This window comes from Cucumis melo, chromosome 7, assembly GCF_025177605.1.
Source record: "Cucumis melo cultivar AY chromosome 7, USDA_Cmelo_AY_1.0, whole genome shotgun sequence".
NCBI classification, from domain to species: domain Eukaryota; kingdom Viridiplantae; phylum Streptophyta; class Magnoliopsida; order Cucurbitales; family Cucurbitaceae; genus Cucumis; species Cucumis melo.
The window spans coordinates 23,968,094-23,983,661 of NC_066863.1; the positions used below are offsets into that span (position 1 = coordinate 23,968,094).

General features: G+C 33.9%; 2 protein-coding genes across 2 annotated transcripts; both read left to right on the top strand.

The window, feature by feature from the left end:
• The first annotated feature begins 1,054 nt into the window (after positions 1-1,054).
• Positions 1,055-2,347, top strand: LOC103493256 (probable aspartic protease At2g35615). The gene has a single exon (XM_008453930.2). It carries the CDS (start codon positions 1,055-1,057, stop codon positions 2,345-2,347), a length of 1,293 nt encoding a protein of 430 aa, XP_008452152.2.
• Positions 2,348-3,467: 1,120 nt separating this feature from the next.
• LOC103493062 (LRR receptor-like serine/threonine-protein kinase FEI 1) lies at positions 3,468-12,628 on the top strand. Its single transcript, XM_008453688.3, has 14 exons — positions 3,468-3,714; positions 4,764-4,960; positions 5,284-5,419; positions 6,176-6,247; positions 6,364-6,435; positions 7,249-7,320; positions 7,838-7,909; positions 8,016-8,087; positions 8,238-8,335; positions 8,559-8,723; positions 8,851-9,183; positions 9,350-9,595; positions 10,011-10,144; positions 11,969-12,628. The coding sequence occupies exons 2-14, from the start codon at positions 4,864-4,866 to the stop codon at positions 12,185-12,187; spliced, it is 1,788 nt and encodes a 595-aa protein (XP_008451910.2). The 5' UTR covers positions 3,468-3,714; positions 4,764-4,863; the 3' UTR covers positions 12,188-12,628.
• Positions 12,629-15,568: the final 2,940 nt, after the last annotated feature.

Genomic DNA, 15,568 nt, shown 5'->3' on the forward strand with positions numbered 1-15,568 from the left:
CATATATATATACATAAAGTTAGTTATCTATACTATATATAAAATAGACTATACGAAGAAACTTTTTCTTCTAATTTTGTCATTTTCATTTTAGTAATTCTAACTATAAGGTAATTTTGTTAATTTTAAAATTTGTTAAATAAAAATTTAAAAAAAAAGGTAAAATCACATAACTTGTTAAATTATCAACCATTAACATCTAAATATTAATTACATTAAAAACCAAATTACCACTAAAAATATTAATGAGATGTTATGCTTTATTTTTTTTAAACTCCAAAATCCTTTTTAGCTTCCCAAATTTTTATTCATTGATAATTTTAAAAAATGGTTTTCACTATTTTTTTTTTCATTCATGGTTATTAGTATAAATAATTTAATTAATAACTTATGGTTATTAGTATAAAAAAGAAAACACACATATTCCAACATATTTTTTTTTATTTAAAAAGTTATTGTTTTGATAATTTACTTTAGTAGAAAAAATTATATTTATACTGTGTAGAAAACATTTTATGAAAAAATAAATATACTTTAATAAGAACATAATGAAAAATATAATATATATGTATTTAAAAATGTCATTAAAAATGCTTGGTTTATTGTGTATATTGCAATACCTAATATATCTATTGAATAAATAATTTATTAACAAAATTTCTATGATATTTCTTTTCAACTTTAAACAAGTTTATAAAAATACTTTTAAATTTTTAATGAAACATTTTATTTGACGTGCATAGCACTTGTTACTAACCCTCGATAAATTACCCTTGCAAAATACATACACTTTTTTTGCTTTTGTTGAACAAAAGAAAAAAAGTTTTTCATATTCTTTTTATTCGTTTCGATAAATATATTCATTTAACCTCGTAATATTTAATCATCTTCTTTAATATATATGGGAACTACGTGAAAATTTATATCATACACAAATTCCATGCAAACTCTCACTATATCCTTTATATATAGAGAGATCAAAAAGGAAATCTCTATTAGCTTCATCACCGTCTCTAGGAAACTATCCCTTTTTTAGAACACTCCAATATTTGCAATGGTGGCTACAATTTCCATCTTCTTCCTTCTATTTCTCTTGTTGATCTCCTTCTCTCAAACAACCATTATTAATGGTGATAATGGCTTCACCACCTCTCTCTTCCACCGTGATTCCCTTCTTTCGCCTCTTGAATTTTCAACGTTATCTCATTATGACCGCCTCTCCAATGCCTTTCGTCGCTCGTTGTCTCGCTCCGCTGCTCTCCTCAATCGCGCTGCCACTAGCGGTGCTGTTGGCCTCCAATCCCCAATTGCCCCAGGAAGTGGCGAGTATCTAATGTCTGTTTCCATTGGAACCCCACCAGTTGATTACATAGGCTTGGCTGACACGGGTAGTGATCTGACATGGGCTCAATGCTTGCCATGTGTGAAATGTTTCAAACAATCACGTCCCATTTTCAACCCTCTCAAATCCACATCCTTCAGTCACGTGCCTTGCAATTCCCAGATTTGTCAAGCTATTGATGATGCCCACTGTGGGGTTCAGGGGGTTTGCGATTACAGTTACACGTACGGAGATCAAACTTACACAAAGGGAGATTTGGGATTAGAAAAGATCACCATAGGGTCATCTTCTGTGAAATCAGTCATCGGATGTGGCCATGAGAGTGGTGGCGGATTTGGGTTTGCTTCAGGTGTCATTGGACTTGGTGGTGGTCAGCTCTCGTTGGTCTCACAAATGAGCCAAACCTCCGGCATCAGCCGTCGATTCTCTTATTGCTTACCAACGTTACTCAGTCACGCAAATGGCAAAATAAACTTTGGACAAAACGCTGTCGTTTCTGGCCCTGGAGTCGTTTCAACGCCACTGATCTCCAAAGACCCCGTCACTTACTATTACATCACTTTGGAAGCCATTTCCATTGGCAACGAACGTCACATGGCCTCTGCCAAACAAGGCAATGTGATTATCGATAGTGGGACGACATTAACGGTTCTTCCAAAGGAATTGTATGATGGTGTCGTTTCGTCGCTACTCAAGGTTGTTAAAGCAAAGCGAGTGAAGGATCCCGGTAGTTTTTGGGATCTATGCTTTGATGATGGCATCAACGTTGCCGCCTCCTCGGGCATTCCAATTATCACTACACATTTTTCCGGTGGCGCTAACGTGAATTTGTTGCCTGTGAATACGTTTCAGAAGGTGGCAAACAATGTGAATTGCTTGACATTAACAGCTGCATCGCCAACAGACGAATTTGGGATAATTGGAAATTTGGCGCAGGCCAATTTCTTGATTGGATATGATTTGGAGGCTAAGAGATTGTCATTCAAGCCAACCGTTTGTACCTAAAACTCGAATCTTTATTAGAAACTCTCGATCTATATACATTATTATTATTTGCTTTCTTAGTTTATAACTTTATATTGAACCACACATGTTGCTAAAAAAAACAAATGTTGATGATTAATATACAAATATCTTAGGTATAAATATATGAAATCCTCAATATTTGGAAGCACTTATTTTCTAATCATAAAAACTTTCTTAATTTTACTAGTGTTATCATAAAGTTGATGATTGGATTATCACTGCTCTGATTTAATCTAAATATGGTGGAGAGAAATCTGTTTATATCACTTAATTTTGAAGTTCCAATTACAATTCCAAACTTAACAACATTACTCACTTAAATAAAAAAAACAAGATTAAGTTAGAGCATATTTTTTCGTGGAATCATACACCATTTTTTCTACTCAATTCTATTTAAAAATCAATTCAAAATAACTAAATAAAATTATCAACTCAAATTTTACTAAAATAGCCCAATATTTTAGTAATTCTTCTTGTATATGTTTGGCAAAAAAATTAGTTGATAATATGAAAAATCACTCATATTTTTGATCGACCTCCTTTTTTTTAAAAAAAAAAAAAATCTATTAAAAACATACTATTTAAAATAAGGGTAAAGTCTACTCACATTAGTGTGAATCACATTGCTAATATTTATGAATAGATGAAATAGGAATATAGTCTTTCAACTATAAACCATGAAAAAAGGGAAAATTTTCAGTAATAGGGGAGCATCATACTCTCTTTATAAATATTTTTTATAAACTCCAAACGAAGATCGTAAACTTTAATTTATTTTTAAAAGCATGTAGCCGTGATACACAATGAAATAAGATATAATAAAAGCTATACAACAATATATATATATATAAAAGGAGGAAATGGGATGCCATGTGAGCATATAGGAAAAGGAAAGAGGATAGGATCACATGAGGATGATGCGAGAGATGAGACGAGAGTATGAGTATTGAGTGGGCATTGGCTCTCAACGTCAACCCTGAAGGCTGAAGCCACAGCAGAGAGAAAATGGGGGCAGGGCAGGGCAGGGCAGGGCAGGGCAGGGCAGGGCAGTAGTAGTTAGTAGTCGGTCACACGCTTGAAAACATCCCTCTTCGCACGTGCCCCACAGCTCCCTTCCTCTTCATCATCACTCTCACTCCAATCGCCTCTCTGTCGAATATTCCACATGCTTTCTCTCTCTACAACCAAACCTCCAAACTCAGCCTCTCCCGTCGTCATACGCACATACATAGATAGATAGATAGATTTCCCTCCCCCAAAAAAACCTCTCACGAACCCACGATTCTCAGAATCTCTCTCTTACTCCCCTCCATTTCTCTCCATTTGGATCTAAGATCGTGTTCCAGGTCCATGCATGTTCTACTTTTCACTTTTCATCACTTGCTTTCTCCTTTTTTTTAAACGCTTGTTTTTGTTTTTGTTTTTTATTTTGTGAGTTGATTAGCTATTTTGGACTGGACTGGACTGGATTGAATTGGATTCGATTGGATTTTTGTTAGGATTATTGAATGTGTCTGCACTTCTCGTGGTTTTTTGTTCTCAAATGTTGTGGAATTTCAGTGTGAGATTGTGTTGTTTTGAGCTTTTTGGGTTTAAGTTCTGTTTTGTTTCTTTTGGTTTTGAATTGTTACCTGTGGTGAGTGGTTGTACTTCTCCTACGCTACTGCATCTGTTGAATACTATGATTTTGTAAGTTTTGCTTGGCTGAGGAAGAGTCGTTACATGGTTTGGGGTTGTAGTTAGTTTGTAATGAAGTATTCATTTGTTGATTTTAACACGTATGCTTCCTGCAATATATTGCGGCTAACTAACTATTCTATTGATTTTTTTTTATTGTTTTCCATGATGAAGATTTTGAGAAACAATGATGATGGAATTAAATTCTTGTATTTATGAGGAAAAGCCACTCGATTTTTTCCTATTTTCTTTTATGAAGTCCATGAATATCATTGTTTGTGGATTTTCCTCAAGGAAAACCATCTCTTTGACTATTCACAGTCTGAAGTTTTGTTATGAACCTTTCCATTTAGCCAATATTGTGTTCCCCTGTTGGAAGTGAGAGGTTTTCTGGCCCATTGCTTGTCGGGCATTTGTGAAATGAGCCATGACATGAATTGGCATTAGTCATTGTGGGGAAGAATGAATATTTTTCTTTAGTTACTAATGTAGGTTTTCTATTATTTTTAACTTGATCAGAAATTAGAGTAAGAATGTCTCACTTTAGTCACTGATATTTATTCATTACTTAGATGCAGGTATCTTTTTCATTGTTGTTCTATTGACTTTTACATTGTTCTAGTCTTCGAGACATCATTTTTTTCTTCTTCTCTTATTCTTGCTTTGTGGAAAAAAAATTGAATATGTGTCTGTCTGTATATTTGTATGTCTGAAACAGCTCGCCTTCAACCAGAGTGCCACATGTCCAAGGAAACCATTGGTCAGCTTGTTCTGTCAGATGATTTATTGTAGACATTACACTCTTGACCAGAGCCACCATGGGCATCTGTCTGGTCAAATGTTCTGGCTTGTTGATTCTTCATGTTCTACTTCTTTGTATGGCAATGAATAAAAGCACTGGCCTCACACCTGATGGTAATTTTTGTACTTTGTCCATGTTTGTGGCATTTCTTATTTTCTTATTAACTCAACCATTATCCATACATTTAAGGATAAATTTTTTTAACGGTTCTTTATCACTTGGCTTGTTTAACATCATCATTTGACTATCAAATTTGGGATTAACAGTTATCTTCGAATTTACATTTGAATTGAAAATTTTAAAGGTACATAAAATGTGCACTTATTATATGATTATACATTTAATTTTCTTTCTTTCATTTTATTTCACGTTGGTTTTATCCAAAAAAATTCTATTTCGTATTGGTAACTTGCATAATTTTATCTTTGATCTCTAGGTGCGGCACTTCTAAGCTTTAGGATGGCAGTTGCCAGTTCTGATGGAGTCATCTTTCAGTGGAGACCAGAGGATCCAAACCCTTGTAACTGGACAGGAGTGGTCTGCGATCCAAAAACGAAGAGAGTAATCTCATTGTGAGTTTCAAAAAGTAGAAGAAACCATTTTGAAAAAGCTTAATCCACCTCTATGAAGGTCTAAAGTTTAATATGAAGGAGTTTTGCTGAAAAGAAATGGAACTTTTTTCGAGATTCTCATTGGGAGTTTTCTAAATCTTTTATATACTTCACAGATTATGACACTATGTTGAGACTTTTGTAACTGTCAACTTTCATGGTTATCATTACTGGAAGGAAACTTATAAGCCCTGTTTGAGGCTGGGAACTGGGAAGATGCCTCTTCCCCCTGATCTCTCTTTCCAGTTCCTTATAAAGAAACATAGAAGTTTGATACGAGAATGTCGTGTGGAAAAAATGTATAGACCAAACAAATACATTCATAAATGCCTAGTTTTAGTTGCAGGTACAAAGGCTACAATCATGCAACTTAACTGCATCTGGATTTGTTTAAAGTGGAGAAATAACTTTTTTTATTTTTAGTTTGAAGAATCACGAATTCATTACATTGCTGAATTTCTTTTCCCAGCTAGATTTTGGCTCCCCATGCTATAAAAATTCTTGACCAGAAGATTTAGTTTAGTTTTTGAACTTATTGTCAAATGCTCTTGCCTCATTAAGAAGTATTCTTTTCATACTAAAAGAGAGGCAAAAGTTGATGTCTGATTTGATTCTAAAGTTTATTTTAACACGATACTTTTTGCCTTTTTGTTCTTTTAGTAAGACATGTTTGTGCATTTGATGACACCGTTTTTGTTTTTATGCTCAATCATCCAGGAAACTTGCGAGTCACAAACTGAGTGGGTTCATTGCTCCTGAACTTGGGAAGCTAGACCAATTGAAGACCCTGTATGTTTTATGAAGATTTCTTCTATAAATATATCTATGAGATTGCTGATGCATGCTTATATTACCAAAAGCTAAATATGAATTGCTGATAATCTGTAGGATTCATTTTGTTTCAGGATTCTTTCAGACAACAATTTATATGGAACAATACCATCAGAACTGGGAAATTGCTCGCAGTTGCAGGGAATGTATGTTCCTACTTCTTTTGTTTTCCTCCCTTGAATTTAAATGTTGTTAAACTATCTTTTCACCTCCCCTTTGTGACTGTAATGTGGAGACGGAAAACAGTGTGGTGGTAAAGCATTTTGACCTGAAACGTTCTCTCGAATGTGAGAATGAAACTACAAGTTGTACCTTTCACAATTAATTGCTGTGACATTTTGATTAAATGTTAATTCATTTTTTAGTATTACCGTCAAAGTGGGATGAGAGTCCGAGCTTTTGCATTCATTGACCAGTAGCTATTTTAAAGTCCACTAATGTTATACTCTCTTTAGAAGAATTAAAATAAAAAATAAATACTTTTCAGAGAGTTTCTTCTCCATCCTCCCTTTCGTGAGAAGGGTTGGTTTCGCTCACTAGGGTTTGCGGTATTTTGTGGAATTTTAGGGGTGAGGAATAATCATGTGTTTAGCGGATTGGAAAGGATTCCTAGTGAAGCATGGTCCTTAGATTTGATATTTTCCTTTGGCTTCAATTTCGGAGACCTTGTGTAACTATCCCATAGATTCTATTTTGTATAGTTGTAGCCATTCCTATAATTGGGCTCCTTTTGGTGGGCTGGTTCTTTGTATGCCCATATATGCTTTCATTTTTATTTCAATGTAAATTGTTTTCATTAAAAAAAAAAAAGATGTTTAGAATAGTCATTTATTCAGTTTACACTACTACTAGTAGATTGCTGTTCTAACTTTTTCTCTTGATCTTCTTCAATTCTTCAATTTCATGTCAATGTTGCCATGTTTTAAGGATACTTTAGGTAAATAATCTGTCTGCCACAGGTTCTTGCAAAGAAACTACCTAAGCGGAGTCATTCCCTATGAGCTGGGAAACCTTTTAGAGTTGGAAATGTTGTAAGTTGCTTATCTCATGTTTCTATGATCTTTCAATTTTTGTTTTGTTCAAGGCTTGAAGGAATATTTTGACCTAAAGGAGCCCAACAGTTTCTATTTCTTAATCCATAAGTACTAATAGAGATGCTCCAAAACTAAGAATTGGTATTTGGGGATTTTGAGACTCTAATTTGTCATCAGTTTGATCATTATCATGCAAGACAATAGTTAGGATACCTTTGGCTCTACAACGGTCTCCAATAATACGATACTTGATTGAAAAGAAAACCATTCTAAATGAAGAGCTTGGATAGGAGGCACAGTGGTTAATCATTTCAAGAATATGTGCAATTATACTATCTAACTTGTTAGAAATAATCATATCGAATTATTTAGTGCTACTTTACCACTGCTGTGTTATTAAAAATATAAATTTGGGAATTGTTACACCTAGACAAAATAGACACAAAAGCAATGAGAACTTCACTTTTTGCTAGAGAACATGGTTTTAACGTTCTTTTTTCTTCTGATGTTGTAGAGACGTTTCTAGCAACTCACTTAGTGGAAATATCCCAACGTCCCTTGGGAATTTGGATAAGCTGGCTATTCTGTAAGTGGCCTTACATTGTAATGTTTGTTACAGTGTTTAATAATAGGTATTTAAGATTTTATTTTCCCTTATGTGACCCTTACACCTGGCGTGCATTCTTGTACAGCAATGTGTCTTCAAATTTTTTAATTGGACCAGTACCTTCTGATGGTGTTCTTTCCAAGTTTTCAGAGACTTCGTAAGTACTGCATATTTAAAGCCTTATGAGTAAACCTTTACTTGAGCACACATCCTATCTTATTTAAGCGTTATTGCAATGAGGGATTGATTCCTCTTGATGACCTGCAAATACAATAACCACCTTACAAGAAAGTACATTGATTTGCAGCTTTGTCGGAAATCGTGGTTTGTGTGGGAAACAAGTTAATGTCATTTGCAAAGACGATAATGCTGAACCTGGAACAAATTCCGAGTCCACAAGCTCAGGTGATCATTATGATAGTTGGTCATTTTGTGTTCGGATAGTTCTCTAGATTGTAAATCATTTAATTTCCATTATTATGATGTCTCTTTTCATTTTTTGCCTGTCTGTCTTAAATGCTCTCCACTTGAATATAATACAAATGAGAGCTTTGAAATTCATTCTTTGAATTTTGTTGGTAGCTTATGCCGTTAAGTCTTTAGTCATCCTATTTTCCTTTTTCTGTAGGGCAAAATCAAATGAGGAGGAAGTATTCTGGCCGGCTGCTCATAAGTGCATCAGCTACAGTGGGGGCACTACTACTTGTTGCTCTTATGTGTTTCTGGGGTTGCTTTCTTTACAAAAGATTTGGCAAAAATGACAAGAAAGGTCTTGCGAAGGATGTTGGTCGAGGTACTGTTCTTTACAATTTTATTGTTTTATATTCAGTTGTCTATTTGTTGTGTCTTGTTGTATATGTCAATAGTATTCATAGTTTCTTCGTTTTAGCATATCTATGACCGTAGCCTGACTTCTACAGGTGCATCCGTTGTGATGTTTCATGGAGACTTGCCATACTCTTCAAAAGACATCATGAAGAAGTTGGAAACCTTGAATGAGGAACACATAATCGGTTCTGGGGGTTTTGGAACAGTTTACAGGCTTGCAATGGATGATGGCAATGTATTTGCTTTGAAAAATATTGTAAAGATAAATGAGGGGTTTGATCACTTTTTTGAGAGGGAACTTGAAATTCTTGGAAGTTTGAAGCATCGGTACCTTGTTAATTTGAGAGGATATTGCAACTCTCCCACATCAAAACTATTGATTTATGATTATCTATCTGGGGGAAGCCTTGATGAGGCCCTTCATGGTGAGACTTTCTTCCTCACATCATCAAGTTTTCTTTAAAAGAGGCACGCAGTCGACAACTATGCATTTATCCCTTAATTTAGATGATGTATCTACTTGAATTTATTTTTGGTAAATTGTCTTCTCAGTATGTCATTTAAATATATCTCATTCATATAACATTACAGAAAGATCTGAGCAATTAGATTGGGACACACGCTTGAATATTATATTGGGAGCAGCAAAAGGGCTTGCCTATCTGCACCACGATTGTTCACCCAGAATCATACATCGGGATATCAAGTCAAGCAACATTTTACTTGATGGTAATCTGGACGCTCGAGTTTCTGACTTTGGACTTGCCAAGCTTCTGGATGATGATAAATCTCATATTACAACCATTGTTGCCGGAACATTTGGTTATTTGGCCCCTGGTAAGCAGTCTTTAGAATTTCTTAAGAGTTTGGGAAACAATTTCTTTTTGTGTTGAAATAGTGATTACCAATGGCTGCTCCGTCATTTTTCCAATTGATTTTTTGGCCTTCAATTCATGCTAAGAGTTCTGTCATTTAATGGTATTCTTCAGCATCTACAATTTGCATAATCAGTGATTTCAACATCAAAACCTTGCCCCTGGGATGAATTTTCACTAATATTAATGGTCTTCTTCGGTACTGGCAATAAAACATTTTTGCAATTATCTCTTTCTTTTAAGTCTTTATAAGTGGATCCGCAATTTGTGATTTTTGTGCCTCCCTTTTATTTGATGCCTTTCATTTGGTTTAGTCCATGTTTTTATCCTTCTTTAATATTTTAATCTCTCACCTCTTGAAATTTTGGTTCTGGCAGAATATATGCAAAGTGGTAGGGCAACGGAAAAGACTGATGTATATAGTTTTGGAGTTCTGGTACTTGAAGTTCTGAGTGGAAAACGACCTACGGATGCATCATTTATTGAGAAAGGCCTGAACATTGTTGGCTGGGTATGCAATTTTCCCCATAGCTACTCTTATACTCTTAACATCTTGGAGAAAATTTATTTATCCATTTGTAAGTTATAACTACCTTTTCGTCGTATCCACTTGCATTAGTGTCGTGTCATTGAGTGATGTTTTAGGCTATGCTGACATAGCAGCTCTCAAGTCGGTCCTCGATCAAGCTTTGGAACTTCATGGCCCTGTCAATTCTCACTTGAATTCTGTCTGTCAAAATTGTCTTTAAAACAATATGGGTTGATCTAGACATCAAAGAGCTTAAAAGGAAAGGCTTAGTCGTTGTGGTAGAACTCATGGTGGCAAACTACTTGGACTTTAATATCTTATCAGTTTTCTGGAAGACTAAATGTAGTAGGGTTAGGGGATCATGTTATAAGAATAGTCTAGGTGTGTGCAAACCCACTAAAGAAAGTAAAAGAAAGATCTTACTTGTGATAGCCTTGTCCTTGAGTGGATAGCTTTTTTTATTGCAATTCCACTCTCTACAAGGACATTAGAGATATTGTAGTATTTTCATCTTATTGTGTGATATCGGATGGAGGTTTACATATTTCATGAGATCATTTTAGGAGCTCAACTTTTAGGGTGTGGCTTCTAAAAATGTCTCGCTGCTTTCAGAATTTAAACCAAATTCTCGGTAGGAAAAGTGGAAAACTGTGGTAGAGTAAAGAGTATCGAAAGAGAAAATTGTGGAATCTAATCAACGGCAACACTTTGGGAACTTCCCTAGGTCAGAACGCAAACAAACAAAATTCACTCACACAAACAGGGAGGAAAGAAAGTAATCAAATTAGAAAAAGAAAAAAATTCTGACCCTTTGTCGAAGAATGGTTGGAATGAGGAGCACCTGCTCGGAGGCTTGAGCATTCATGTATAATACTAAAATTTGAAGAGATATGACCTCGAGAGTAACAAAAAAATGAGGGAAAGAAAAGAGAATCGCCCTACAAATGATAAAGCAAGAAGGAGGGAGGTTGTAGTAGGCGATGGGAAATAAAGATGCCCTTTTTGAATAGATAGGTCGTATAGCCTGAGGGAAAAGGATAGAGCTACTTTTCCAATGGTTCAAAATTGAACGTGAATGCCATCTTCTGCAAAAGACGTACACGTCATGTTCAAAATATGAAAGGCGTGAGGGTTTCTATGGGTTCACGAATTCTTCTTTATTTGCTATTGATTCTTCCGCACCTAGTTGAGTGACACCATACTTGCTCACAAGTCACAACTACATGATGTCGCCACTCGTTTGACTCCAATGTAAAAAATATATACCCAACCGATTCTCGTGGAACAATTTAGAAATGACCTACCTCTCAACCAAGATGAGACCACCACTTCCCCTCAACTCATTCTCGCAAAAAGTTCATCCTATCCCTTTAGTACTAGGAATATTTTGACTGAGGAACTCTGAACAGAGATGAGAAATAGTGGAATGGGCACTCCTAAACATAAACAAGAATAAAATCTAACATCAGAGAATGAAAGTAGGCCTAACACAATTTTGATCTTCCTTCTGTAATCCTCGTTCTTCAACTCTGTTAACTCTGTCCCTCTCTAAAGTTGTGAAAAGGTACAATGCTTTTATGAGTTGTAGACATGCTTGCATGGTTATATCTGACAAAATCAATCAAGGTGGTGTTCGACAACTTAGGCAATTTACTAATAATAAAATTATTGTGTATCTAGCAGCAAGAGTTTGTTGGTTGTCAGAGATCTATATTTTGATGAGTAGGCAAATCTTTCTGTAAGTGATATTAGCTTACACGAGATCCATTTTTTCTTGCATCATTGATCCCACTTTCTTCTTTACAGCTAAACTTTCTTGTCACGGAGAATAGGCAACGAGAAATAGTTGATCCACAATGTGAAGGAGTACAATCGGAAACACTTGACTCATTGCTAAGGCTTGCTATTCAGTGTGTTTCTTCAAGTCCAGATGATCGACCAACCATGCACCGAGTAGTCCAGTTCTTTGAATCCGAGGTTATGACGCCATGCCCAAGTGACTTCGATGATTCCAATTCCGATTAACAGTATAGGAAGAAGCATAAAGCATGATGGAGTCTGATGTCAGGCGTGGAGAATCGTCTCTTAATTTTACGCATTTTCTGCCTGCAATTCATTAAAAATTTGGAAGCTGCCGTCTATCATTGCGATCCATTTGTTCTTCTCTTATGAGTAGTTATCTCCAAGGTTCCTTTTACTATTTAATGATATGCTTTTATTGTGCATGATTCTTACTTAAGAGAAAGTTCCACTTGTAATTTCCACTTTTGCCTCAATTGTAATTTCTTTCCTCTTTTTTTTTTTTTCCTTTTTCTTTTTCTTTTGGGTATTGGTTGAACATGAGCAACTGTACAAATCAAATTGCTCCTTAAGTTATTGGTTACTTTCCTTTTATTTTTATTGTTATTGTTTTCTTTTTGTAAAGTGTGATTTTTGTTTAATGATTCAGCACATTGAATATATTTCTTTTGGATCCTTTATTTATTTATTTTTAGGATAACTATGTAATCATCTTTCATTTTTTATTGGCTAATTTTAGATCATTTACAGATATACATCTACTCAATTTGATTTGAGAATGTCAATAGGGTTTATATTACACAATGTGGCATATTTATACAATATGTTGGGTACAACTTGGTACATTTATTTGTTATGCTAGGGATGGAAATTTAGTATGTTCAATCATAATCTTCTTCTTTGATCCCAATGCTGTATGTATGTATAGATGATATGCGTGCTTGATTATACTAATGTCCTATGAGTCGATTGCAAAATCTAAAGCATTCTTAGATACAAGCATACAACAATGTCGATATAATACTTTACTTTTAGATATAAGATATAAGAAACTTTAGGTCTAGTTCTCGAAGTTTACTAAGGATTGATTTTGTTATATTTGTAATTTTTTAAAAATGTTGTTATAAATTTAATTATAATATCTAAAAATGCTTAGTACAATTATTTTTCTTTTAATTTGAGTTATTTGCATATATTGAAAAATAAAACTAAAATATTGTAGGAAAAGTAAAACTTAAAAGTAATTGAAAAAATATAGAACATTTACCTAATATCTAAAACCCATTAAAAGCCTGAATAGTCGATGTGTATTCTTTCATTCTTTAAGTTTATTAATGATCACCCTCATCATCGAGCTTGATAAAAGTAAAGGCTCGAGTATAGTCCAAGTCCGAGGGTCTATGATTGGGTTTAGGTCGGAGCGACACAACCTTCAATACTCAAGCTCATGGTCCAACCCTTGGGTTTGGCTCTTAGGACCAAATATGGGTCGAGCTTGGACTATTCCATTGGATTGGTCTGTGAGTATTAATTACTTAATTGTTTAAACAAATTCATGCATATTTTTATTTCTTTAATAAAATGTTATGAAAAATTCATTTTTTTGTATATTCATTAAATTTATTTAATTACTTCTTCTATGTAAAATTATTGATATTATAAAGTTTTATTTAGTATTCGACTGTCTTAAATTATTTTATTAGATTAGATTTTTAGATGAAGAAAAAGATCCATAGAAACAAAAATGTATAAGACAAAGTAAAAGAATTGTTATATTGACTTAATATACAATTACAACAATTAGAAAGAGACCGAAACCATATTTTTTGTTGCTTATTTTGTGTGCAGATTACAGGTTAAAGAACTAAAAGCTCAACTTCTGGTTGAAAGAAAGCCAGGAAGTAGGACATCGATGCCAAAATAGCAGAGTTGCAAATGAAAACTGAAGATCATAAGTCTGCACCAATGAGGCCACAACTTGCAAGTCGACCATTAGGTAGTTAAAAAATCTCTATAGATGATCATTTAACAACATACTTGAAAAGAAGCAAATAAATCTCATGGAAAACAATGGGTTCAAACCATCATTTCCCTTTCCTCTGGTGGATGGTGCCGTCAAGTACACTAATTCCCCTGTTATCTCTTAAATAGTACGAGGTTGGCAGCTCTTTCAATGGCTGAAGCTATCATTAGCGACTTTTATGATGTCGCTATTACCTTGCTTGGATTTAGAAAAGGCCATTAGCTTGCTTTTGACATTAAGGGTTGAATTTAGAGATCTTCTCTTGTTATTGTCCTTTGATTTAGCATAATCGATGCTAATTATATGTCGCTTGTGGACCGAGCTGAGTATAGTCTTCAGTTTTCCCATACATTAGTATACTACTAGTATCTTGCAGTATACGTCTCGATCTTCCTTCAGCCTCTACTACCTTCGGTGCAACTTCATCTTCATCAAGACATACATATATACATATATACATATATATAAATATATATATATATATATATATATATATATATATATATATATATAGACGATATTTGTATTCATATACGAATATATGCATGTATTCATAGGTGATATATACATATATGCATGTGTCCATACGTAAAGTTAGAAGCATAATGATTCAAATAAATTGAAATCATGCATATTAAATTGTAAAAATCACTAATGGTTGAATATTGAAATATTTGCTCAGTGTCGTTTTTTTTATTTCCAATCTCAATCAATGGTGATTAGGGTTGGACTGCTTTTGAGCTTTAGACATTTTGACAAGTTCTATCCGTAATAGACTTACATTTTTTATAAAAGTCTATCAATGATATAAGTTGATTAAGATTCAAATATGTTTTATGTTTTATACTATCAAATAATAATAATGATTTTATATAGACTTCTCAATTATAATTAGTTAATTAATAAGACTATGGGAAACTTACGTAAATGTAACAAAACTATAAACTATTTACGGCCGTGTAACAAGTTAGTCATTTTTTAAATATTACAGGTTTGCCCTTCCATCTTTCTATTCTTTTATCGCGATTCGTCATCTTGTTATTTAGTCTTCCTCGTCTTCCCCTATGATTTCTTCTTTTTCTTTTCTCTTTTTCTTTTCACTGCGATTTCTTTCCGTCGTCTTTCTTATTTTCTCTTTTTTTGACGCGTTTACATTTGATAACCAAATCTAAACGACTGTGTACAACAAAATAGCAAAATCTCAAAATAAAATCATTTAGATTGGAGTAACCAAATGTAAACGATCGTGAAAAAAAGATTGTATATAAAGAATCTTGAAAAAAAAATCATTTAGATTGGAATAGCCAAATGTAAACGATCGTGTAAAAAAAAGTAAACAATCGAGTAAATAAATCTAAATGATCGTGTAACAAAAGAATTAAAAAAATCGTGTACCAAATTTTTTTTAAAAAAATCATTTAGATTGATCGTGCAACAAAATTAAATAATGGAATTGAAAAGATAAATTATAGCTATATCTAAACGATCGCGTATAAATTATAACCATATCTAAACGATCACCTTGTAGCTATATCTAAACGATCGCATATAAATTATAACATATCTAAAGGATAACGTATATA